At 44.7% G+C, this 26,963-nt stretch overlaps 1 protein-coding gene across 2 annotated transcripts in view; it reads right to left on the reverse strand.

Annotated features, from left to right (window-relative positions):
* The window catches only part of LOC310789400 (NACHT, LRR and PYD domains-containing protein 3-like), a 291,155-nt gene that overhangs the window by 230,652 nt on the left and 33,540 nt on the right, over positions 1-26,963 (reverse strand). For both annotated transcript variants that reach the window (XM_083651041.1, XM_083651043.1), the window contains exons 6-7: positions 25,810-25,908; positions 24,189-24,287 (exon numbers count right to left, since the gene is read on the reverse strand). In XM_083651041.1, coding sequence (XP_083507167.1) covers positions 24,189-24,287; positions 25,810-25,908 — 198 coding nt within the window. The remainder of the gene's footprint in view (positions 1-24,188; positions 24,288-25,809; positions 25,909-26,963) is intronic.

A 26,963-nucleotide genomic window follows, 5' to 3' on the forward strand; every position in this document is an offset into this window, starting at 1 on the left:
AGAGAGAGTGGCATCAGCGGAGGACCAAAATGTGTGACTCATTAGCCAATGAACAACAGCCAGGAAGGGGTCTCGCTCTACTTTTGAATGACTCATCAATCAATCAATGAATCAATCAACTTTAATACATGTCCCAGAAGGGCACTTTGGTTTACATCAGGCAGTAGTGGTTATTAAAAGATACACTAGGAACATTATTACTAGTTTGAGAGTAATAAAGGCACACTTCAATATTATACAATACATATACATTTGTTGCAATATGTACAGATTCCAAAAGACCATCCCTGCTGCCAGTCGCAGCGTGCGCTGCACCCTTTGCAACTAGCTCATCAACAAACGCAAGAGGCTGCCATAACATACAGCGCCGGATGTGTCAGAGAAGGAAAAAAAAGGGGGGGGGGGAGGAGGGTGCAAAAAGCTAGGGGGAGTGTGTGAAGGCGGGGGGATTGGGTGGGGGAAGAGGGTGGTGGGATGGGGTGGGATGTGCGTGCGTGCGTGTTTGTGTATGTGTACCGGTATATATGAGTCCTTGAGTCTGTGTGTTTATGTGTGAAGTATGCCTGAAGTAGTGCTGCACGATTAATCTAATCGCAATCGCAATCGCGATGTCAGCACGTGCGATTACATAACCGCAAAAGTGTGCAATTATTATCATTTTTTCACGTCTTTTTGAGTGTGTGTGTGTGTGTGTGTGTGTGTCCTCTAACGTTACACGCGACGCAGCAAACATACGTTTCTCTGCCATCACACTGTGGGCATCAACACTAGCGGGAGGCTTCTCCCATGCACTCCCGCAAATTAGTAATGTTATGCGCAGCAAAGTTACATTTTACCGAGGGGGAGAGAGAGAACATCCATGATCGCTAACAGCTAGCTATGCTAATAACTAGCTTGCCGTTCAGAAACGCATGTAAACAGCCGTGTGATTAGTGAGAACGTCAGTAAAATAAGGAGAGAGCTGCAGGTGCTTATGCAGAACTAGTGCACAGTGGGTAATGACCCGCTGTGATGAAGAATATAGCGAGATTAACAAGGTTGATAGCAAAACACTGTCGCAGCTGCCAGCAGCAGCACCTCCAGGCTTCAACTAGCGTTTAGCCTGTCACATGACGCCTTCATGGTCCCTCGATAAAGTATGCAGAAATATGCACGTTACCGCACCACTCTCTCAAGAAGCGTCATGTGAGTGTGGCGTTTAAGGCCATCTGTCGCTACAAAATAAATAAACGGGGTGTATCATTGTATTACTCGACAGACATGTAACTAACTTTGCCAGTCTGAGCCATCTTCTATGTGCTGTAACACAGTGCAGTTTCTATTTTTCTGGTGTTTCTTTTTTACATGTTTGGGACAGGCAAATGTCTCAAAATGTTTTATTTTTTTGTAAAGATAATTTTATTTCAAGTTGTTTTATTTTTTTTAGTTTTAATATATTTTAAATTGTAACATATTTCATGTATTTTAGTCTGTGATACGTGAAACCGTGGTATTTTTGTCCAAGGTTATCATACCGTCAAAAACTCATGCCGGCACATCCCTAGATACCTCTTGTTTATTATATCGCAATCACAATCGCAATCGCAATATTGTCCACCCTAATCGCTAATCGCACCTTTCCCCCAAATCGTGCAGCACTAGCCTGAAGCTCCTTTCAGGGTCACGACACAAATCTCGGCGGCGGGTGAAGAGCGCGACAACACAGCAGGGGCCGTATTCCTAAAGATTCTTAGTGCAAAGAGTTGCTCCTAGTGGCCAAATTCTAAGAAAATTCTTAGAATCATGATGTTTTCTTAGAATTTCCCCTAAAAGTGAAGAGTAGATCCTAGTAAAGATAAAAGGTATTCCTAAAGAATACTAGCTCTTAAGAGAGCTCCTAAGGTGAGATCTGTTAAGAGCAGGGAAGAGGACTTTTAACACCTTAAGTGCCATAGCCGAAATAATTCGTCTTACATAATCCAACGCTTGAGTGCCAGAGCCGAAATAACTCGTCTTACATGTTTTTTTGACGGTGGGACATCAATCAACCCCTTTTACATCTTCGAGATAACTATTGGAGCAAGAGCATGTGTGTAATCTATTTTACCGACCACTAAGTGGCGACAGAGACAGAGAGAAGCCACAGCCACGGGACCCGTGGACCAAAAGCAGCCGCCTCCCGCGGAAATGGCTTGGCGATTTTACAGTCAGAAGCCCGGAGACACACACACAGAACGGACAGAGATCCCCTCCCCCCAGAGCCGCGGAGCAACGCGCGAACACACACACACACACACACACACACACACACACACACACACACACACACACACACACACACACACCGCGGGAGCAAGCCATTCAAGGAAATGGCGAGGCGATTTTACAGTAATCCATTTCAGACTCGTCCCCGCACGCAGGCAAGCAGGCAGGCAGGCACGCAGACAGGCAGGCAGGCAGCAGCAACGCGCTTCTGACACGCCCGCTGTTAGAGCCAGGAGGAAGGAGGAGAAGACACACGGAGGGAGGAGTTTGAATGAGAGGGGTGTTTCCTGTTGTTATGGAGGAAATTACTGTTCAAAACTATTGTTTAGAATGTCTGACGGTCTTACTGATGCCAAAAATGAATGGTTAAAGTGACTGTTTCACAAAAAGCCATTTATCTCTGAATAAATTTCCAGACGCTGAAACCATGCTGTACTCAACGGCTAATATCTACATAACTACTAACTCTGCAAACTAACTCTTTTAGACAGAGAAAGCACACATTCTATTAGTTATTTTTAGATGATTGGTGTTCATGAATTCTTAACAGAAAAGAATCCTCGGCTGTTCTAAAATGAGCCAGAATCGTCAAAAACACCCCTGGCACAACTTACCTACAGGAATGAAAACATGGCTGGCACTCAATGTGTTAAGAGGCATAGGAGTTCCCTAAGCAGAGGAGAAAATGGCGGAAAGAAGAGGCAGGAGAGATATTCTCCAAACACTGGATGACAGTGAATTAATTAAACGCTACAGATTGGATCGTGCAGGAATCATGTTCGTGGTTGATCTCATTAGAGATGCGCTTACTTCTCCAACCCAACGCCACAATGCAATATCACCGGAAATGAAAGTCATCACAACACTGAGGTATTTAGCAACAGGTAAAATGCAACAATGCAGCAGTGATGACTTGGGTCTGTCACAACCCTCCATCAGCAGGGTCATCAAGCAAACACTGACAGCGCTGTCACAGCCTCATATTGTGACACAATTTGTTTCATTTCCGCTGGATGTCCACACTTTACAGGCTCACAAAAGGGCATTCATGGACATCGCAGGATTCCCCGGTGTTGTGGGTGTAATCGATGGGACACACGTCCGAATAACTGCACCGTCAGAAGATGAACCCGTCTTCGTGAACAGGAAAAGATTTCACAGCATCAATGTTCAATTTTTTGCAATGCTGACTATAAGATTTTGGACATTGTTGCTAAATGGCCAGGCTCAACACATGATGCCAGAATGCTCTCTGAGAGTGGCCTCAGACAGCTTTTCGAGGGACATTATGTGCCAGCCAATTGCCACTTCTTGTTGTTTTTAAGATAATTTTGAAGTATAGCTTACTATTCATTTAACAGAGATTTTCTTTTTATGTAAAATATTATTTATAATTACACAGTCTTCATAGAGATTAGATTCTATGATTAAGTTTATTGATTTGGCGGTCCATTCTATGCTCATTATCACCAAAAGTGTATTTTTATCTAGCTTTTAGGATCAACCAATCACAGCTTTTGAAATGATGACTCATACCTGGCAACGGGGTCAACCACACCTCCTCACTAAGATAGGAGTTTCTGTCCATTCCTTGCTCAGAGTTCTCTGAGAATGTTCTGGAATCACTCCTAAGCTAAGACTCCTTGCTAGGACAGCTAGACAGCCTCAAAATGCCCAGACCAAAGTCAACAACAGGTGTCCATGAGGGGCGGGGGAGGGGTGGAGGTGTAGAGCTCTACATTGCAATGAATCTTCAGGGGGAGTTTCTTGCGAGCGGCCTTGCCGGGCCAACAAGCGAGTGGGGGCGCCGGAATCAAGATAGGATGTTTGGTTAGGGGAGGGAAAACAGCATTCCAATTGATTTCTGCTCCAGACATGGTCTCCAACTAAGCACTTCCATGCAGAGCAGTGAATTTCTCCAAAATGTGATCCATCTTGCGATTCAGATCAGAAATCGCACCATCCATCTTGCGATTCTGATCAGAAGTCATAACAGTCTGAGTACTCACGGCTCGGCCCACCTCGTTTAACATGTTTAACATGACGGGTAGCTTTGGGCTTTCTTGAATGGCTCCCATCATTTTTACTTTCCGATAGACTAGGGCAACGCTCAATCCAAGAAGCAAATGTCCAAATGCTGCCAGGCAGACAACCCGCCACTTCTCCCATGAGTCCATAATATAGCCCGCAGAAAAAGTACCGTCTGGGCAGATAGGTTCCCCTGAACCAGCGCTTCTCGTGGAATTTTTTTTGTCAATTGCGTTGAGAGACCAGCTTATCAGTTCCATGATTACTTCAGATAGTTTCGAAGAGTAGCCCGGTCAGGACGAGTGAGCAGGCAGTGGGAGAGACGGAGAGAGGGAGAGACAAGAAAAAGCGACCGCCTTCGTTGAGAGCAGAGCAAGCATTAGCCAATGAACAACCAGGAAGGGGTCTCACTCTAATTTTGAATGCTAAAATGAAGCTGATAATGTACCATTTGATTCTATACACGGCTCTGGCTGTGACTAGTCATCTGTTTACTGTGCTACACTCTGTTCACCAGTAGAGGGTGATATTTTTCATCTCATATGAAGCTCTGAGTGCTCAACACATTTTAGACCCAGTGTGTGAGAAACCCACAATGCTTCAGAAAGTTGCTCATTTCACCATCACTAGTGGTTATCTGTCTTCACTTCCTGTATTTCTGTGAGCTGGTAAACAGGACTGAAAGTCACACTTCCTCTTCTAGCACAGAAACCAGCAGAAACAATATACATAAAAAAAAGTATACTGCACAAATAAACAGGAGGTGGTAGTGGATTGCTTTCTTTAGCCCTGTTATTATTAAACCAACAAATGTAACATTCAAATGAAAGTATAACACTTAATCATAAAGAGAGCAATACTGCATGTGGAAGTTTGATTTATCTAATTTAGCTTTACTATGGAAGTCAGTGTGTGTGTGGGGGGGGGGGGCTGCTGAAAAGTGAATGTGAATCATATTATCACATGTTGTAACATGCTGCATATCTGAGTGTAGAAACACCAGGAGAGCCTGCACTTTCCTTCAGATAGACCAACCAGGTCCATCACAAAATTTTAAAGGATTTTCTTTGTCACTCTGGAAATTTGTATGTTTAATATTAATATATTAATATATTTATTTATTCTAACTAGTCAGAGCAGAGATTTTTGAAATTAATGCAGTATTGAGCAAGATAGCATCAGCCCGCCAGCACCTGCAATGGCTATAATATAATCACACGAGGGAAATCACACCGTACGATCTCATTGCTGCAATGGATAGCAAACAACATGGAGTCTGTCTTTTTATAGACCTATCTAAGGCATTCGACACTGTCGATCATGAGATCCTGCTAAATAGACTAGCCAATATAGCAGTTGCCTGGTTTAAAAACTACCTGTCAGATAGAACCCAGTGTGTAAAGTTTGATGGAAAATTTATCTGATATCTTAACTGTCCACAAGGGGGTGCCACAGGGCTCTGTGCTTGGTCCACTTTTATTTACAATTTTTATCAATAATGTGGGTAAAAATGTGCCAGACGCGTCTTTTCACTTTTATGCTGATGACACCGTCATTTATTGTTGTGCAACATCTTTAATAAGGGCTTTTGAACAGCTACAAATAGCCTTTGATATGGTTCAGGCACAGTTGCACCAGCTGAAGCTTGTCTTGAATGCAGGCAAGACCAAGCTTATGTTTTTTTCCAAATCTAAGAAGGAACCAATTGTCCCAGGCATAATGACTACGCAGGGCAAGGTTATTGAAAGAGTGTCGACATATAAGTATTTAGGTTTTATAATAGATGATGGTCTTACTTTTAAAGCACATATTGACACTCTTGTCAAAAAAGACTGAAGTTAGGTTTTTATTTCAGAAACAGAGCGTGTTTTTATGCTGAGGCTAGAAAGAGGCTTGTTTTGGCTACCTTCTTGCCAATATTAGATTATGGTGACATTCTTTATATGTCTGCACCTGTGACAGCGTTGTGAAAGCTGGACACAGTGTATCATGGTGCACTTAGGTTTGTGACAAATTTGAAGTCCCGGACACATCACTGTACCCTCTACATGAGCGTAGGCTGGCCCTCCTTAACGTTACGGAGGATGTCTCATTGGTTTATTTTCATTTATAAGACCATCTTGAGACAACTACCATCTTATCTATGCTCCTGCATTAATTTACAAGAAAATAGTTCTTATCAGCTTAGGTCTCAAAACTGCATCCTGCTGACTGTACCTAAGACAAGGACTGAGTTTGGCAAGAAAGCTTTCCAGGTGTCTGCCCCTCTGGCCTGGAATGAACTCCAACGCTCACTAAACCTCCAGGTGCTAGTCCCTATGAGTATTTTTAAAACCAGGGTAAAAAATATGGAGGAAGCTGAAATCCAGGTCTGCAAATGTTTTGATCCATAATGAACTTGTATACAACCCTGTTGCTGAGTAAATGGATGTGTATTTTCTTACGTTTTAGATGTTTTTGTTTGTATTGTTTATGTTAAAATGTGTCTGTAACTTTATGCTGCTTTCTTGGCCAGGTCTCTCTTGAAAAAGAGATTTTCAATCTCAATGAGACAAACCTGGTTAAATAAAGGTCAAATAAAAATAAAGGAAGTAGAGTCACTGATGGGATTTGCTGATCTTGAGACTGGTGTTGAGATCCCATGATAGGGATTCATGGATGGTGGTCCCGAGGAACCGGAAGGAGGTGACCGGGCCTAAAAAAAAAAGTTGTTCGGTTCCGGTTTCCGACCGACCCTGTCAATTTACGTGTGACCCAAATTTATTTTATGAGCTTGTTGATTTGACGGTGGCGCTAAGGGGCGGGGTTTGCCACTGCGCGAAGGTGCTTTCCGCTACGGATACTTTAAAACGAAAATGGCAGGGAGCATGACGGACATGTGCTTTGTGTCGCTTCTCTGCCCATGCAGCACTAGCGTGCCAACCAAAATTGTGAGATTGGGGTTAAAATCATTTGAAAATGTGCTTCAGGAAGTTAAACAGTGCCCTTGTATATTCGTATCAAAAAATGATAAAAAAAAAAACACGATTTCAGACAGCAGCCCGTCTTTATTGTCACACGAACACACTACAACACATGCATGCGGCCACTACACACACTCATGCTGACGGTGGCCGGTGAAATATGTCCTCTGCATTTGACCCATCCAGGCTTGTCCTTTCCTCCAGGGGGCAGGCCAGGAGCAGTGGTCGCTATTTCTTTCCAGCGCCTGGGGACCTTCATTGGACCATCATTGGACCAACTTCAGATGTTGTCGTCACTGGTCGGATGACGATCTTCTGCATGTTTTTAGTCGGGGGTTATGTACGGAGGAACCCCCTGGGGGGTACGGGGAGAACATGCAAACTCCACACAGAAAGGCCCTTTGGACGAGATAGCCCACCTGGGCAGTAGGCACTGAGGATATGGGGGGTCACAACTCCAGCGCCCACAGCGTCCCAGGTGGGAATTGAACCCAGGACCTTTGAGCTGTGAGGCGACAGCGCTTACCACTGCACCACCGTACCCCCACGTATGTGTGGGAACGCCCACAAAATGTTACTACAGCTGGTGCGTGAGACTAGACGGTGGAGGAAGAAAACATCTCAATGGGCTGACTCACCAGCCGACGGTGCTACATGCGGTTGGGGAGTCAAGAGCAGGTACATAGACGTCTGTTCAGATGTGCGTTTACTGCGGGGGTTAAATCCCCGATCCTGTCTGCCTGGGCTGTGCTAGCAGCTAAATGCTAATGTAACGGCGTCGTGTAGGTGGTACTTGCAGCAACCCATGTTAAGAGCTTGCCCAGGGGTGGGTACGAACCACCGACCTTCGGCTTGGGAGTCAAAGACACTAACCACTCCACCAAGAACTAGCTCCCTTGGCGGAGCTGATTAACATGCCTTTACTGGGGAGTGAGTTTAACCAAGCCTCTCTGGACTCATGAGGAATCCGCGCTGATTCACCTCGGTTACACTCACCCCCCTAAACTCACTCCACACCCACTGGGCATCCGGGTTCACGGCATCAATGTAACGGCGTTGTGTAGGTGGTACTTGCAGCAACCCATGTTAAGGGATTGCCCAGGGGTGGGTACGAACCGCCGACCTTCGGCTTGGGAGTCAAGTCAAGTCAAGTTTATTTGTATAGCACATTTCATACACAGATGCAGTTCAAAGTGCTTCACATAAAATGGATGACATAAGAAAATAAAAAAAGAGGATGAAATGTCTATTTTATCCTCTTTCAACAGCTTTGTCTTTATACTGTAGTTTGGACGCCAAGCATACCCTCTACTAGACTCAGCCCTCAGTCTTAATCCGTTTCACTACTGTAAGACTGAGAATATTACTATTTAAATCTTTTCATAACGTTAGGTGGTGCTGTTGGAAGCCTTGCATCGGAGAACGAATCATGAGTGTTGTGGGCGGCCCTGCTTTCTGGGGGCAGTGACGCTCATGCAGAACCGGTGCTGTCGCGTTTGCGGAGAAACATATTAATCACTTAGAAACAAACATAACCTGTTAATAGGACGTGTTTCATCCGGCCCCGGCGGCTAGAGGTCTTTCCCCCAGCGATAAGCCCGACTCCTGAGGCTAACGTTACAGAGCCTGCTGATGACTCACAGTAGCAAGCGGACCACTTCCGGGTAGGATTTTTTTTTGTAAAATAAACAACAGGTATAAACTCTCTTTGCAGCACATCAGTGTCTTGCTCTATATTGGAACTATGAAACATTGCATTGCTGCTACCAAATAAAATTCTAATAATAACTGTAGGCGTGTCTGCTGCCGGCCATTCTCGCCGGGCTCTGAACCAGATTTGGAACAGTAAATTCCCAGAAGTTTGGTGGTAAGGTGGCGCTGTTGGCGCCCCTCACCAAACGTCTGGAAACCGAGACTAACCCTCTACTGGTACCTTGCGTCTTCTGTTGCCCGTACATGCCACAGCATTGGGTTTGCATAAAATCAGATAGAGGCAATTCAAAGTGCTTCACATAAGATGGTCGACACAAGAAAATAAGAGAATAAAAGAAGAGGATAAAATAGACATTTAAAAGCATCACAACAGAGTAGTTGCAAAAATAGTTAAAAACTTAGGAGGAACAGAGGAATAAAACTAATTTTCTATCTGTCAGCAGTTAAAAGCGACGGTAAACATAAAAGTCTTTAGTCTATTTTTAAAAGTAAGTAAATGTTGATGTCTTCAGGCAGATTGTTCCAGCTAGCAGAAGCATAGTGGGTGAATGCAGTGTTGGGCAGTAGCTTGCTACAAGTAGCGAAGCTACATAGCTTAACTACATTTCTCAGTAGCTTGGTGGTAGCTTCACTACTTTTGAACCAAGTAGCTTTTTCAGTAGCTAAGCTATTTATAGACCCACGTAGCTTGTAGCTTCTTGCAAAAGCTACTCGCCAGAGAAAATCCATGAGCAAAGCACGCAGTGGAGATTTCTGCTGCGGTTTGGATTAAACAGGAGGAGACATTGCATGTCAAGTGTGCCTGTGTAGCCAATAAAGCACTTCCATTTCCATTATGACTGGCAACAAGTGTTGTTGTCTGATCCTTGCTTTTTAGCATCCTTGCCTCTCTTGCAGCAAGACCCGGCACTAGCTGCCTCTGATTGGGTTGGGTTTAGGCAATGAAGACTGATGATTGGTTAAGGGTAGGGCAAAATATGGCATGTGCTGGCGAAGTCGCTTCAGCAACGAACTTTGAAAGATGGCAGAGCCACTGGTAGTGATGAAGAAGACGTTCAGGTTTTATTGTCCGTTTTTTAATATTGTGCCAGTGAGAGTTTCAGTGTGTTTTATAATATAATAAACAATCAAAATGAGATTTTTTTTGCCTGCCTATTTGTTTGGTGGAAAGTTGTTCTTTGACATGAAGTTGATTCAATGTGAGAAAAAAAGTTGCTTTGATGTAGCAAGCTGCTTTTGCCATGTTGCTCAGACTTAGCTTAGCTTGCTACATTTCTCTGGGGATAGCTTCAATGTAGTTTAGCTATATTTAATCGAGAGTAACTGATAGCTTAGCTTACTACATTTTCCAAGTAGCTTGCCCATCACTGGGTGAATGCGGCTTTCCCATGATTTGATTTGATCCTAGGGACAGTTAGTAAGCCGGACCCTGCTGACCTGAGAGGTCTAGACGGTTCATAGCGTGGGAGCAATTCAGAGATGTATTTTGGGCCTAGGCCGTTAAGTGATTTGTAGACTAGTAACAGTATTTTTTAAATCTATTCTATGACACACTGGCAACCAGTGTAAGGACTTAAGAACTGGAGTAATATGATCAGTTTTCTTAGTCTTTGTTAGAACTCTAGCAGCAGCATTCTGACTGAGCTGGAGTTGTTCAAGTTATTTTTTGGAGAGACCAGAGAAAAGGCTATTACAGTAGTCTAGACAAAGACACTAACCACTCCACTCCACTAACCACTCCACCAAGAGAGCTAGCTCCCTTGGCGGAGCTGATTAACATGTGTTTATACTGGGGAGTGAGTTTAACCAATCCACTCTCTACCACTCGGGACTCACAAGGAATCCGCGCTGATTCACCTCGGTTACACTAACTATCCTGAATGGGAGAACGGGAGGATTTCCGGCACTGTTGCGTGTGTGTGTTTGTTGCTGTCGGTGGGCACTGCTGGCGCCGTCTGTGGCTGCCGCTCCTCTGTCAGTCTTCCTTTGCTCTTCACCTACTTTCTTCTGTTTCCCCGTCGATTTGTGTTTGTTTTCTCTTTATCTGTCTTCCCTGTTCATGTCTTTCACCACCTCACTCTCCCTGCCCCCTACTAGCCGGCTAACCATGGCCGTAGCTAGCTATGAGGACGGGGAGGTCCGGACCTCCCCTAATATTTCAGAGAAAAAAATAAAACAATCTGCATGGAAAAGCATGAAAAACACGGGATCTCTTTTATTTTGAAACGAAAGGCAGGTCAGGCAGGAAGTCATCTGACGCCGCGTCCGCGGTAACTTGATTCTGAGAGAGCAGCAGCATGGTGGTGAGTGATGACTCTCTGTCTGCCTGGCGAGATAATTGAAGGTGAGCGAGCTGCGAGACAGTGAGCGAGTGAACGACAGACAGTGAGTGACACTGACAGATTTTTTAGCAACAACCAAGAAAGTAAGTGTCTAGTCTGTCTCTTAAGTAATGTTACCTGTGTGACACGTTGGGATGCTACTGGCTAATCATGCATGATGCCAATTGCCAAGCTCCCGAAGTCAGGTATGCAGGTGGCTATATGCATGGTTTCAGTTTCATGACCCAATAAGTAACAAAAAGAGGTGGTGTAAAGTTAAAAACAACATAATATATTTTATTTTATTTTTCAATCGTTCCTATCAGGAATAAATAAATGTCCCTCTGTATGTTTTTTTTATTATCGATGATGACTTTGTGTGTTGTGTACGGCTTGGGTTGTGTACCTGTGTTTGTAGGTGTCATTTTGATATGAATTTGGCAAACAGTTTGTGTTTGTTAGTTACAATTATGTTGACAGGAGAGCTGAGCAGGTGGTGACATGAAAGAGAATATACTGAATAATGACATCACAACAGTATAATCCTAATGTTGATTTAAAATGATATATTACTCTAAATATGGCTAAAAAAGGGGGAAAAAAACCCTCAAATTTTTTCCGAATCCGCCTCCCCTTGCTGGACCTCCCCTATTTCGGAACTCTGGCTACGGCCCTGCGGCTAACGCTAGCCAACAACAACACCTGTTAGCGCTACACCTGGCCTGCTTGGAGCTGCCCTGCTCGCTCTGTCCTGTTAACGTTTTCTGGATTATTCACACTCGGACTTCTACTTCATTTTTCATTTTTACTGGACCACTAATTTTCCCAGATTTCCGCCTTTCTCTGGACTTCATCTTCCCCTGGCTGCACTCATCCAATTCCCCTCGGTACCGTGAGTAGCTCACCCATCCCCCGTGCTTACTCCCACTGCTGCTAACGTTACATCCCACTCACTCACTTATCTATCCCTATGGCTCCCCTACTAAACCCTCTCTCCTTTCTACTAACATTACTAACCCTTTCTATCCCCGCTAACCCCACCCTTCTGCTGCATGGTACACCCTGGTCTCGCTACCTGCTCTCCCTCCACCTCCACTACTCCTCCCATCAACTTTTACTTCTTAACAATAACTACCGGTTACCCCCCACTGCCCTCATCACTGCTCGCACTGCTGGCATCCTCCGCCGTCGCCGATACCTCCACCGTGGCCCCAAACACTCCCGTCATTCACATTCCTCCACTATCTCCTTCATCCAAACCATAAGCTCCCACCGCCCCCCCCCCCCCCCCCCCTCCACTACACCCCCCCGCTCTGTCAACCTGGCTATCCTCCGTCCTCTCCACCGTGCCCCCACTACTCCACCTTTCCATCCACCCACCTTCGCCCTCCTCAACACCCGGTCACTTAATAACAAAGCCCCCCTCCTGCATGAACTAATTCTTGACAATTCACTTGACTTTCTCCTCCTCACCGAAACCTGGCAACAACCCAATGATTTATTCTCCCTCAACCAAGCATCTCCCCCTGGCTTCAGTTACATCTCCAAACCCTGCCCCTCCCGCCGTGGAGGCGGCCTGGCTGTCATTTTCAAACAACACTACCGGTTAACAGAACTCACCCTCCCCTCAGTTTCATCTTTCAAACTCGTGGCTTTCAAAACCTGCTGCTCCATCACTGTTCTACTCATTTACCGTCCACCCAAACCCCACCCATCATTCCTGTCCGACCTCACCGAAGTCCTCACAATAGCCTCATCTCTCTCCCCCCATCTACTCCTCCTCGGCGATTTCAACATCCACATCGACTCACCCACCTGTAAACCTGCATCCGACCTCACCTCTCTCCTGGACAACGTCAACTTCACCCAACACGTCACCTTCCCCACCCATGTCAAAGGCCATATCCTCGACCTTGTCTGCTCTGCCAATCTACTGGTTCTCAACATCCACCCTACTCCATTCCCTCTGTCTGACCACACTCTCATCCAGTTCACTGTCTCATCCCCCTCCCCACGCCCCCAAACCCTCAGAGAAATAACATTCCGGAACACCAAAGCACTCGACCCCCTGCAACTCTCCGACCTACTCACCACAGCTCTCACCATGCACCCAGCCTCCACCTCACCTGATGATCTCACCAATTTTCTCAATGACACACTGTCTGCCTCCCTCGACTCCCTTGCCCCCCGCAAAACCAAAACCGTCTCCTTCAACTCCTCTGCCCCCTGGTTCACACCCCACCTCCGCACCATGAAACAAACTGGCCGCCAACTGGAACGTCTCTGCAAGAAAATCTCACTCACCATCCATCTTCAAGCATTCAAAATCTACCTCTCCACCTATAAAGAAGCCCTCACTGCCGCCAAGTCTGCCTTCTACTCCTCCATCATCAATGACCCCAGCCACAACTCTAAAACACTCTTCTCCACCGTCAACAACCTCCTCAAACCCCGCACCAACGCCCTCCCTACCTCCACACCCGACCTATGCAACTCTTTTCTTCAGTTTTTTGCAGACAAAATCACCACCATTCATCAATCACTGTCCCCCGTGTCTGACCCAGCAGCCCCTACTCCAGTCCCTCTCCTCTCCATCCCTCTTGACCTGCCTACCCCTCCCCCACACCGCCGCCTCTCCTGCTTCACTCCAGTTACCCCCTCAACCATCTCCAAACTCATCAGTTCATCGAAACCCACAACCTGCTCCCTCGACCCCCTCCCCACCCCCCTGCTGAAATCATGCCTCCCGGTCCTCTGCCCCTACCTCACCAATCTCTTCAACTCCTCCCTGTCCCATGGTATTGTCCCCTCCGCCTTCAAAACCGCCTCTGTCACCCCAATCCTCAAGAAACCTGGTCTCGACCCCTCCACCCTCAACCACTACCGGCCCATCTCCAACCTCCCCTTCCTCTCCAAAACCCTGGAACGCCTTGTCGCCACACAACTCCAAACTCACCTGCACTCCAATAGCCTCTTCGAACCCCTCAAATCCGGTTTCCGCCCACTCCACTCCACAGAAACTGCAGTCCTCAAAGTCCTCAATGACCTCCTTACCTCTGCCGACACTGGATCCCTCACCTTCCTCATCCTCCTCGACCTGAGTGCAGCCTTCGATACCGTGAGCCACGTCATCCTGCTGTCCAGACTTGATGCTCTCGGTATCGAAGGCACCGCACTCAGGTGGCTCCACTCCTACCTCTCCAACCGTTCCACTTCATCTCCCATCCTCCGCCCCCTCCATAGTCTCACACGGTGTCCCCCAAGGCTTCCTCATCTACATCCTCCCCCTTGGTAAGATCCTCCGCCACTTCAACCTCAACTCCCACTGCTATGCCGACGACACTCAGATCTACTTCAGCACTAAATCCCCTCAGAACCCACCCCTCTCCCATATCAACTCCTGCCTGTCTGCAATAAAAGTCTGGATGCAACCCAACTTCCTTCAACTAAACAGCAATAAAACTGAACTCCTCCTCATCGGCTCCAAATCCACCCTCAGCAAACTCAACAACCCCTCACTCACCATCGACTGCACCACCGTTTCCCCATCTCCTCAGGCATGCAACCTTGGTGTAATCTTTGACTCCACCCTCTCCCTTGAGCCCCATATCCGCCATATTGTCAAAACCTCTTTCTACCATCTCCACAACATTGCTAAGATCCGGTCCCTCACACCCTGCTGCTGAAACACGCATTCACGCCTTCATCTCCTCCCGTCTGGACTACTGCAACTCACTCCACTATGGCACCAACACCACCCTCATCAATAGACTCCAACTGGTCCAAAACGCAGCCGCCTGTCTCCTCACCCACACCAAATCCTGGCACCACATCACCCCAGTCCTTCAACAACTCCACTGGCTTCCCATCTCCTCCCGGATCACCTACAAAATCCTCGTCATCACATACAAAGCTCTCCACCAACTGCCCCCCCCATACCTCACCAACCTCCTCTCCCCCTACCAACCTTCCCGTTCCCTCCGATCCACCTCTGCCGGCCTTCTCTCCACCCCCAAATCCAACCTCCGCAGTTTCAGCGACAGAGCCTTCTCCAGGGCAGCTCCCAAGCTCTGGAACTCTCTCCCCCCGGACATTAGAGAATCAGACTCCCTCACTGTCTTCCAATCCTGTCTCAAAACCCATCTCTTCTACTCTGCCTTCTCCTAGCTCCCCCCTGCCTATCCCTGTGTGCCTGTGTCGTGTTTGTCCATTGTCTGTTGCACTTACGTCGTCCCCGCCCCTTTAGTGTTTCTTTTTGTACAGCGTCTTTGAGTCCTTGAAAAGCGCTATAGAAAACACATGTTTATTATTATTATTATTATATTTCCCCCATGTTGACCCATTGACGATGCGTCAATGACAAGACACTGCCTGAATGTATAGAGTATCGCAGGGATGACATATTTTTGTAGGCTTAACCAGAAATCAATGCCACGTTGCTTCTAAGGGGGACAGAGATGGGAAAAGTACTAGGGATGCACGATATTTAGCGGACCGATAAATTATCGGCCGATATGGCCATTTTGCGTTATTATTTATTATTCCAATAATGACATTTTAGCCGATAAAATAGCCCCCGATAATACGGCGCCAACTTGGCTTTGTTTTGCATTGGAAGTGGAGTATTGTTGTTGCGTGCTCATGACATCACAAGCAGCTGGCGAAACATGGCCGCCTCCAGTGTGGCTGTTGACAGTTTCAAATGATAACAAAACAACACTATTGCAATTTGCAATACATGTCCCGCAAGGTTTCTGAGATTAGGGGAAAGTCTGAGCTGGCGTTACGCTAAACCAAACGTGGGGAGGAGGCAGCGGATTTGTTTGGCGTTAACGTGAGCTGTTGTGGTGGCTAACTGGTTTTATGGCCTAGTAGTTCAGCAGGCAGAGGTCCACAAGCTTGTTGTGACCAAACATCCCCGCATTTGAAGCACTTCATACTCCCAGAGCTGGCGTAAACCATAGAGAACCTCATGCATTACCCGAAATGAAATGTCCAGGGTTTGTGTCTCCAAATCAACTAACGCTAATGTTACATGTAAGGTAACGTGAAGCTTGTCAGGCTGCTTTTGTATATAAGAATTTGTTCTTACTTGTTCGCCTGGGTAAATAAAGGTAAAAAAAAAAAAAGCTAACGTAGCTGCTGCGGGGCAGTCATGATCTACCAATAATAAAGAAAACGAATGCGCACATTTACATAAAAACACACCAGTCAACATCACATAGTGTCTTTTCTTTAATCTAGAGGCATCATTTTTCAGTCAAAAGTGAAACGACACAGATATGATAGGATGGCTTACAGTGAGACTTTCCATGCCTCACTATAGAACTGGCCCCAATGCAAAATTCAGACAGCTCATATGTTGCCAGTAACATCATGCCAATAAGAGTATAAATTACTATGCCTTTTGTGTTTTATCTGCAGACTAATAGGCTTTCGGTTATATAAAAGCCATTATTTTTTGTATTGACTATTGAGTGATACACTTTACTAAAACAATAATATTATATCATTACATTACATTACGTCATTTGGCAGACGCTTTTATCCAAAGCGACTTACAATAACACATTTTTTGTCAGCAATAGAGCAATCAACTATGGAGCACAGTCTATGACAACTACAAATTCTGAAGGAACAGTGGTACAAGTTTAGTTTAGGTTTTTTTTTAAGAAAGAGAGAGAAATAAGTTAGATCAAGAAGGGCCCAGATGGAGCCTGAAAAGGTGAGTCTTTAGTCTTTTCCGAAAGATCGGCAGTGATTCAGCAGTCCTGACCGAAGGTGGAAGCTCGTTCCACCATTGAGGTGCCAGGGACGAGAAGAGTTGAGATTGGGATGAGCGACTTTTGAGCCCCCGTAGCGAAGGAGGGGCGAGGCGACCTGCACTGGTGGAGGAGCGAAGGGAGCGCTGAGAGGTTTGGAACCTGACCATAGATTGCAGGTACAGGGGAGCTGACTGGTGTACTGCCCTGTAGGCCAGTACCAGTGTCTTGAATTTGATGCGAGCTGAGATGGGAAGCCAGTGGAGGTCCCGGAAGAGGGGAGTGAAATGAGAGAATTTGGGTTGCTTGAATACCAGACGGGCTGCAGCGTTCTGAATGAGCTGAAGCGGTCGGATGTCGGTGGCAGGTAGGCCGGCCAGGAGCACGTTGCAGTAGTCCAGGCGAGGGATGATAAGTGACTGGACCAGGAGTTGAGTCGCTTCTCTTGTGAGAAAGGGACGGATTTTGCGGATGTTGTAGAGGGAGAACCTACAGGAGCGTGCTGTCGCAGCTATGTTAGCTGAGCAAGACAGCTGGTTGTCGAGGATCACCCCAAGGTTCTTAGCTGTTTGGGAGGGAAGTACAGTGGTGTTGTCAATGGAGATGGAGAGATCTGCGAGAGGGCAGTCTTTCCCTGGGAGGAAGTGTAGCTCTGTCTTACCAAGGTTAAGCTTGAGGTGGTGGGCAGACATCCAGTCGCCAATGTCTTTGAGGCATGCAGAGATGCGAGCCTCGATTTGAGTGTCGGAGGGGGGGAAGGAAAGGAAAAGCTGGGTGTCATCAGCATAGCAGTCATAAGAAAAGCCATGAGAAGAGATCACATAGGCAAGAGATCTGATATAGAGAAGGAAAAGTAAGGGGCCCAGGACTGAGTCCTGGGGGACACCGGTGGTAAGAGGGCAGGATCTGGAGAGGGACCCTCTCCATACGACCTGGTATGAGCGGTTCGAGCGATAGGAAGCAAACCAGGAGAGTGCAGAACCTGAAATGCCGAGGTCAGACAGAGTGGAAAGAAGGATTTGGTGGTTGACTGTATCGAAGGCAGCAGACAGGTCAAGGAGGAGAAGGACAGAGGAGAGGGATGAGGCCTTAGCAGTGTGAAGGGCCTCTGTGACAGCAAGAAGAGCTGTCTCAGTGGAGTGAGAAGCCTTGAAACCGGACTGCAGAGGGTCCAGGAGGTCATTCTGGGAGAGATAGAGAGAAAGTTGTTTGGACGCTGCTCGTTCGAGGGTTTTGGAAAGGAATGAGAGAAGAGAGACAGGTCTGTAGTTCTGAATAGCAGTAGGGTCAAGGGAGGGTTTCTTAAGCAGAGGCTTGACTCTTGCAGTCTTTAGAGCAGGCGGAACAAGACCAGAGGACAGAGAGGAGTTTATGAAGGTAGTGAGGAAGGGAGATATGTCAGGTGAGATGGTTTGGAGGAGAGAGGAAGGGATAGGATTGAGGGGGCAGTAAGTAGCTCGGTTCAAGCTGATGAGTTTAAGCACTTCATCGGGAGAGAGGGGAGAGAAGGAAGAGAGATATCAGAAGTGTTGTTTGTGTTCACAATAGTGATGTCAAATTTGCTTAGGTCAGAGCTATGGAATATTAAATCATCCATCTTTGCTCACTACATCTGCCCTTTCTTTCTTATTTTTTTTAACCCCAGGTGTGCATAAAATACAGGTTAAGAACTTATTTTTTTAATACAGAAATGTTAAATAATTATCGGTTTATCGTATCGGTTATCGGCCAGGAGAAGCCTATATTTATCGGTTATTGTATCGGCTCTAAAAATCCATATCGTGCATCCCTAAAAAGTACCCACATTCTGTACTTAAAGTGTAACTAACCCCCAAAATGCTTTTTTCAGCTTGGTGGTGTTTGAAGATTTATGGTCAAAATTTCCACATTTGAGACCAAACTGTTACCATTGTACCATTTGTATCATTTTCAGCCTGTGCCTCAAAACTGCTTTTTTTTGCCCTCAAAAATGCCCAAAATGTGGTACAACTTGACGTCACGATTAGGGGTGCACCGATCGATCTGCACGCAATCTGTATCGGCCGATTTGGACCTCAAATATGTGATCTGCTGTTTCCGATATTCCTTTAATGTTGCCGATCGCATAGCCGATCATGCTGCACGTGAGAAACATGAGGCAGCCCATTTTCATGTCTTCAATGTCTATCGTTTAACTTTCATATTGTGCTCTAACGTTTATATCATTGTGTTGCAAAGCACACGCTTTGCTTTCGTCAGTGTACTCACCTCCATGCACACACCGCACCAGACTGTCAACACACCTCTTGCGTCTTTGAATCACACAAATCAGCTGGTGATTAGAGCAGACTCAGCAGAGAGAAGTTACCTCCAGTCCTCCCGCCTACCGAGGCATTTGCATGCTGTTAAATCCGTGTGTATTAAAGTCCCAGATTAACGTGGTAGTCGGGGTAGTGCACGCGCACACACAGACAATTTCCACGCAAGCATTGATGTTCCTGCGGGCACTTTGAAGGAAGCGAAAGTGTGCTGCTATGTGGATGTGCGCTCCATTCAGACGGACTTTCTTCCTTTCTTTGGACAGTTGAACATGTAATCCCTCGTGTGTAGCTTGTGATTCTGTTGTTTCTCCCGTCATGTAACCCTGTCACCATTATGTAGATCGCACTCATAGTGCTGCTAATTATAACACTGTAACTCGGCCTCGATGGGCGGGTCGTTTTGATGTTCGTTCGATGCGGATCCCAATGTATGACGGTTATTGTGCATAACCCCGGTTCTATGAGTGGGAGCTCTTTGGCTTTAGTCATGGTTCAAGACTGGTGTTTAAGAGTAACTGACTTACAGTTTACCTAATTATCATTTATATATTATTAGTTGTTAATTATCACTATAATTGGCCTATATAACAGCAAGCTTGGTTACTGACCTGTTTGTATATTTTATTGCCTCCTTTTTCCAGACCACACACAATCCTACTATTCCTGTCATAATGCTGTAAAAAGCCTATACTGCTGTACTGTACTGAAGAGAACTGACAACTAAACGGTTGAACTCCCATCTGTCTCATGTTGGCAGTTTCCTTTAGCCTACAAAATATAAAATAAATATATATATATATATCGGTGATCGGTAATCGGTAATCGGTGATCGGTCGATGATCGGTTGGGCAGATATTTCTCATAGGTGATCGGCAATCGGTGATCGGTGGCAAAAAACGTGATCGGTGCACCCCTAGTCACGATGAACCAAAGACTATGGGATTCCAAGATAGTAACTCCCCTACTCCCCCTGTACCCTTTCCCGGCTCATCCCAACTCCAAGCCTAAAAGCCACTATAATCATAAATAGAAATAAAAGGAAGGAAATGGCATTGTGTTGCTGTAAATCATTCCCAACCTTTTTCATATTAAGGACCCCTAATTTAGTTCACATTGGGGCAATGGACCCCCATATGATGAGATTTGGTCTCTCAGATCTGATGTTTTTTTTTTTTTTTTTTTTTTTATGTAGCCTAGATCTGATTTTGTCCAGAATTCCATATATATTAGGTTGAGAGATAAAGGAGAATCCTGGAATCCTCTCAAGGACCTCACATTGAGAACCACTCAACCTCTTTGATTGTGCAGAGAGGAGAGAGAGAGGAGGAGGGAGGGGGAGAATGTTGTGTTTGTACTGCGGGCCGCAGAGCGGAGTAGCTGCAGCTGGGCCGCAGTCTGAAGTTTCCTGTCTGAGCACAGCCAAAGAGTATAGTGAGACAAGAAGAGACGAGCTTCGCCTTCATTTCTTGGTTTTTCCCATAGGCTTTTTCAAATCAAGCAGCATGTCGTTTTGTCACATATCTAGAAGTACCGATTCAACTATTTACTCAAGTAAAAGTAAAAAAGTACAGGCTATGAAATGTACTCAAAGAGTAAAAGTAAAAAGTATTTTTACCGGATGTTTCTGTGCAAAGCTAACTGAACCTCATGTCATATTAATAATATAATTTGAAGACTAACTCAAAATATCCCCTACAAACATGTTTTTATACATCTTAAAACTCTACTTTGATTAATAATGTGTGCTATGGTTTTTCCCAAAAAACAGTCAAATTATCCCATTAAAATTCTTAAAATGACATCATTAATATTTCCAGGATATATGAATATGCAAATAGTTAATCACAAAAGTTTAACTGTTGGATACAAGGTGTCTCCTACTTTATTGAAGCCTCTGGAGCACATACACTGAGATTCAAAAACACAAGACAAGATGTAACTATCCTTTGTGCAAGAACTATACCCTCTGCTTGTCCTGTTTTTGTGTGCTTCCCTCACGTTAGAAAGTAGGCTATTCACTTAACGTTCCTCTAGCAAAGGTAATTATTTAATAATGACATTTTAAAAATGCCTGCAAGTTGCAGCCGCTGCCTTTCTGAGATGATCTGCTAAATGACAACATAGTTTAAAACAACAGTCCACGCATAATGTATTGAGTGGTTCAGCGAGTATAACTGCTGGTCTGGAGTCAGCTGACCGGGCTCTGCGTATCGGTTCAGCGGGTGCGAGTATGACTACTGGTCTGGAGTCAGCTGAGCTGAGCTGAGCTGGATACATGCTTTTGAGGGTCGCAATCACAACAGAGCACTGGCAAAATGACTCATTTTACTATCAGAATTTGATCCATTTGGTCCAATAACATTTAGAAAGTCTAGAAGTGCCGCAGGATTACGGTACATTATTTTAGCCCATTCAAGTTAGCAGACTCAGAGTAAGTCGAGGGCTGAACCGAAAGTTACCCAGCAGACTGCAGAGCCTGGTGAGCTGCTCTACAGAGAGCCAATCACAACCTGACATTTAGGGGAATGAACTATCTCTATTAATTCTACCCCGTTTCTTCTCGGTTTAATCGTTGTTGTCATGCATTAAAACTAAAGTAACCAGCTTGTTTTGGAAATGTAAGGAGTAGAAAGTACAGATACTTGTGTTAAAATGTAGGGAGTAAAAGTAAAAAGTCGTCAGAAAAATAAATACTAAGTAAAGTACAGATACCCAAAAAATCTACTTAAGTACAGTAACGAAGTATTTGTACTTTGTTACTTCCCATCTCTGAAGGAGGAAAAGTATGGGGTTTTAGAATGGGGATTTCACTTAGCCTAAATCAGGGGTGCCCAAACTTTTTTGAATGGGGGCCAGATTAGATCATGTGAAAATGTTGGGGGGGCCAGGTGTTCTTGCATCATATGGGTTATAATTTTTTTTAATCAAAAATCACATACAAATGTACTCTAAATATTTTGTTTACCATCTGAAAACATTAGTTCTGCATGTGCTGTTCCTACTTGGTTCCTGTACAAACTGTATGATGGTGCTGTCATCATTAGCGGAAGGGAAACAATGCAAATTGAACTTGCTTGATTAACCAATACTGTGTAGAGGACCACATATAGTATATTTTGAAAGACAAGCCGAGGGCCACTTTAAATCTGTCTGCGGGCCACAATTGGCCCCAGGGCCGGACTTCAGACATGCCTGGCCTAAATGCATCAAATAAGGTCTGTGGCTAACAAAAGTTTATGGGCGTGGTCATTTGTGTTCAGCAATACAATTTTCACACACGTGGGCCACTTTTATGACTTTGAAACATCAATGTGTTTTTTTAACACTGTTCAGTAAACATTTAACACTGTTAAGTAAACATTTCACACTGTTCAGTAAACATTTAACACTGTTCAGTAAACATTTTACACTGTTCAGGAAACATTTCACACTGTTCAGTAAACTTCAAAAGCCATAAAAGTGGCCCACATGTGTGAATTAACCAAGAAGAAAATACCTCTGAAGGTTAACATTTGTCTGAAATATTTGACTACCATTAACTCATTCACTGCCAATATCTGACTGGCATTTTTGGCACAGGCCAAGTATTTCCATAATGTTTGGTCATCTTTCAAGACCCACAGTAAATTCTGTACTAGGACTACAGTGATGTCCAATACCTCGAAATGAAGATCTAAGTCTCTACTTTCACCCCCAAAAAGAAAGTTAGCTTTTAGCATGTTCTGTACTCTACTTATAACCCTTTTTATACACCCCATGTTCACCAAAAAAGCCTGTCTGGGAAGAGAAAAGGGAGAAAAAAGCATTTTTGTAAAAGGGCACAATCTCAGCCAGAACTCACTCTCAATTCTTTTATTTTGAACTGTATTGACATCAGACATGTAAATATTATTCGTTAGGACACAAATGACAAAAAAAATAATATATATATATATATATATATATACACATGAAGTGCTTTTTTTTTACATTCAACAATACAGTTTACTCGGTGAGTGAGTGTGCAGACAGACAGACAGACAGACAGACAGACAGACAGACAGACAGACAGACAGACACAGACAGACAGACAGACAGACACACACACACACACACACACACACACACACACACGATCCCCCTTTTAGATTTCTAACCCCACATAAGATAAGCAATAACCACGCCCTGTGGCGCTGGGATTGGCCAGGAGCAACACTGGAGGGCACGCAGCCCAGCGATTTCATGAACCAACTGAATAGCTCTTGAGAAAGGACAGCGGGCTGCTGTGACTGCCGCAGCCGCTTCTGCCTTGTGCCTTGCTGTTGTGTGTTTATTTTGTTTATGTTCTGGTCCACCCGTCCTCGTCCATGTCTCCCTGTCATATCCTCCCTGAAATCGTTCCCGTTTTCCCCTCGGCTATTCAACACGTCCTCACCGCCCTCGCAAACTGATCGATCATTTCCTCATTCCTCCGATGATCAAACACATCTCTTGATTACTTTCTCCCGTTTTCTCCGGGCTGGCACAGAGGAAGGCGACTCCAGCTCGTGCAGCGCGCCGAGGCGCGTTTCAATGGCGTTTCTCCTGTCTGCACAAGGAAGCGTTACCCGTTTTCTGCTTTTCCTCTTGCTCAATTTCAAAACAACAGCTGCGGTATGTGTTTGTTCACGTGTTGTCTTAGATGCTAGGGACATGATACTCTGTCAGAGGCTGGGTAAGTGTTTGAAATACGCCCTGCAGTAATAAAAACAAAAACACGTCAAACACGTCCTTGGCGGGGAGGGCTATTTCTGATAACACGTCAAAGACGTCATTGGCGGTGAATGAGTTAAGCATGACACTCTAGAATACAATCTGAAGGGATAAACATGAATGTACCTGTGGCAGAGGCTTGTTGGGCCCAGTTACATCACTGATCTGTGTCTTAGGCAGCAGAGGTTGTGAGTCCTCCATGGTAGTAGCTGTATCGCCGTCAGTCTGTAAACACATATTAAGGACAATATCTTAGATTATGAAAATATAACAAAAAAATGGCAATTTGATGTAAACACTGCATAACACACAATTAAATTGATGACTTGTTCAGACAAAATCTCTAAAATGAGATGCATGCCAATATGCACAAGACTTCTTAAACTTTTTCTGTCATTCTGGAGAGCTGACCGGGCTCTGCGTATCGGTTCAGCGGGTGCGAGTATGACTACTGGTCTGGAGTCAGCTGAGCTGAGCTGAGCTGGATACATGCTTTTGAGCGTCGCAATCACAACACAGCCCCCGCGAAATGACTCATTTCACTATCAGAATTTGATCCATTTGGTCCAATAACATTTAGAAAGTCTAGAAGTGCCGCATGATTACATTATTTTAGCCCATTCAAGTTAGCAGACTCAGAGTAGGTCGAGGGCTAAACCGAAAGTTACCCAGCAGACTGCAGAGCCTGGTGAGCTGCTCTACAGAGAGCCAATCACAAGCTGACATTTAGGGGAATGAACTATCTCTATTAATTCTACCCCGTTTCTTCTCGGTTTAATCATTGTTGTCATGCATTAAAACTAAAGTAATTAGCTTGTTTTGGAAATGTAAGGAGTAGAAAGTACAGATACTTGTGTTAAAATGTAGGGAGTAAAAGTAAAAAGTCGTCAGAAAAATAAATACTAAGTAAAGTACAGATACCCGAAAAATCTACTTAAGTACAGTAACAAAGTATTTGTACTTTGTTACTTCCCATCTCTGAAGGAGGAAATGTATGGGGTTTTAGAATGGGGATTTCACTTTGCCTAAATCAGGGGTGCCCAAACTTTTTTGAATGGGGGCCAGATTAGATCATGTGAAAATGTCGGGGGGCCAGATGTTCTTGCATCATATGGGTTATAATTTTTTTTAATCAAAAATCACATACAAATGTACTCTAAATATTTTGTTTACAATCTGAAAACATTAGTTCTGCATGTGCTGTTCCTACTTGGTTCCTGTACAAACTGTATGATGGTGCTGTCATAGGTGAAGGGAAACAATGCAAATTGAACTTGCTTGATTAACCAATACTGTGTAGAGGACCACATATAGTATATTTTGAGAGACAAGCCGAGGGCCACTTTAAATCTGTCTGCGGGCCACAATTGGCCCCAGGGCCGGACTTCAGACATGCCTGGCCTAAATGCATCAAATAAGGTCTGTGGCTAACAAAAGTTTATGGGCGTGGTCATTTGTGTTCAGCAATATAATTTTCACACACGTGGGCCACTTTTATGACTTTGAAACATCAATGTGTTTTTTTAACACTGTTCAGTAAACATTTAACACTGTTCAGTAAACATTTCACACTGTTCAGGAAACATTTCACACTGTTAAGTAAACTTCAAAAGCCTTAAAAGTGGCCCACATGTGTGAATTAACCAAGAAGAAAATCCCTCTGAAGGTTAACATTTGTCTGAAATATTCGACTACCATTAAGCATGACACTCTAGAATACAATCTGAAGGGATAAACATGAATGTACCTGTGGCAGAGGCTTGTTGGGACCAGTTACATCACTGATCTGTGTCTTAGGCAGCAGAGGTTGTGAGTCCTCCATGGTAGTAGCTGTATCGCCGTCTGTCTGTAAACACATATTAACACGTTCACTGCCAATGACGAGATATCTCGTCTTACAGAATCCAACCGTTGACTGCCAAAGACGAGATATCTCGTCTTAAATAAAAAAAAAAAAAAAATTGACGGTCGGGCGTGGATCAACGCTCCCCCCGTCTCCTATAAAAATATTGGAGTCAGCGAACGTGTACAACCCATTCCACGGACCTACTAAGTGGCGACAGTGCTCTCCACACTATGGAAAGCAGAGCCAAAACTGTAGGGTAACGCGCGAGGAAACCATTCTCTACTGTAAAATGGATTGGCGAAAACGCTTTCACTTTCGCACATTATCGCGCTGGGAGCTGGCGGTGGGGGATTCCAAAAATAGACTGGGTGGAAAACACAGTTTGAAACACGCAGCATAAAGCCTAGAATCGCACAAAGCTTCATCAAAGCTCTCAAACCCAAGAAACAAGTGAGCCCTATCCACACTCGCTGCCAGGGAGGGAGGCTGCTCAAACTCGCAGCAGCAGCAGCAGCAGCAGAACACTCGCTTGTGACAAACGCAGGCTGAAAGCCACCAGACACGCCCACGGAGGGAGGAGTTTGAAGGAGAGGGCGTTCAGAACTATATTGTTTAGATGTCTGATCTCTCACTGATGCCAAAAATAAATGGTTAAAGTGACTGTTCTGCCTGTTTGATTGAATTTCACAAAACTGCGATTATCTCAGCTTTCACTCTCAGACGCTGAAACCATGCTGTACTCAACGGCTAATATCTACATAACTACTAACTCTACAAACTAACTCTTTTAGACAGAGAAAGCACACATTCTATTAGTACTTTTGTGAACTTTGTGTTCACAAACTCCAAGCAGAAAATAATCCTCGGCTCTTGTAAAATGAGCCAGAATCATCAAAAAAACCCTCTGGAAGAACCTACCTACAGTAAAAAAAAAAAAGGCTGGCAGTGAATGTGTTAAGGACAAAATCTTAGATTATGAAAATATAACAAAAAAAAGCCAATTTGATGTAAACACTGCATAACACACAATTAAGTTGATGACTTGTTCAGACAAA

The sequence above is a fragment of the Poromitra crassiceps genome (assembly GCF_964638095.1).
Source record: "Poromitra crassiceps genome assembly, chromosome: 14".
NCBI classification, from domain to species: Eukaryota; Metazoa; Chordata; class Actinopteri; order Beryciformes; family Melamphaidae; genus Poromitra; species Poromitra crassiceps.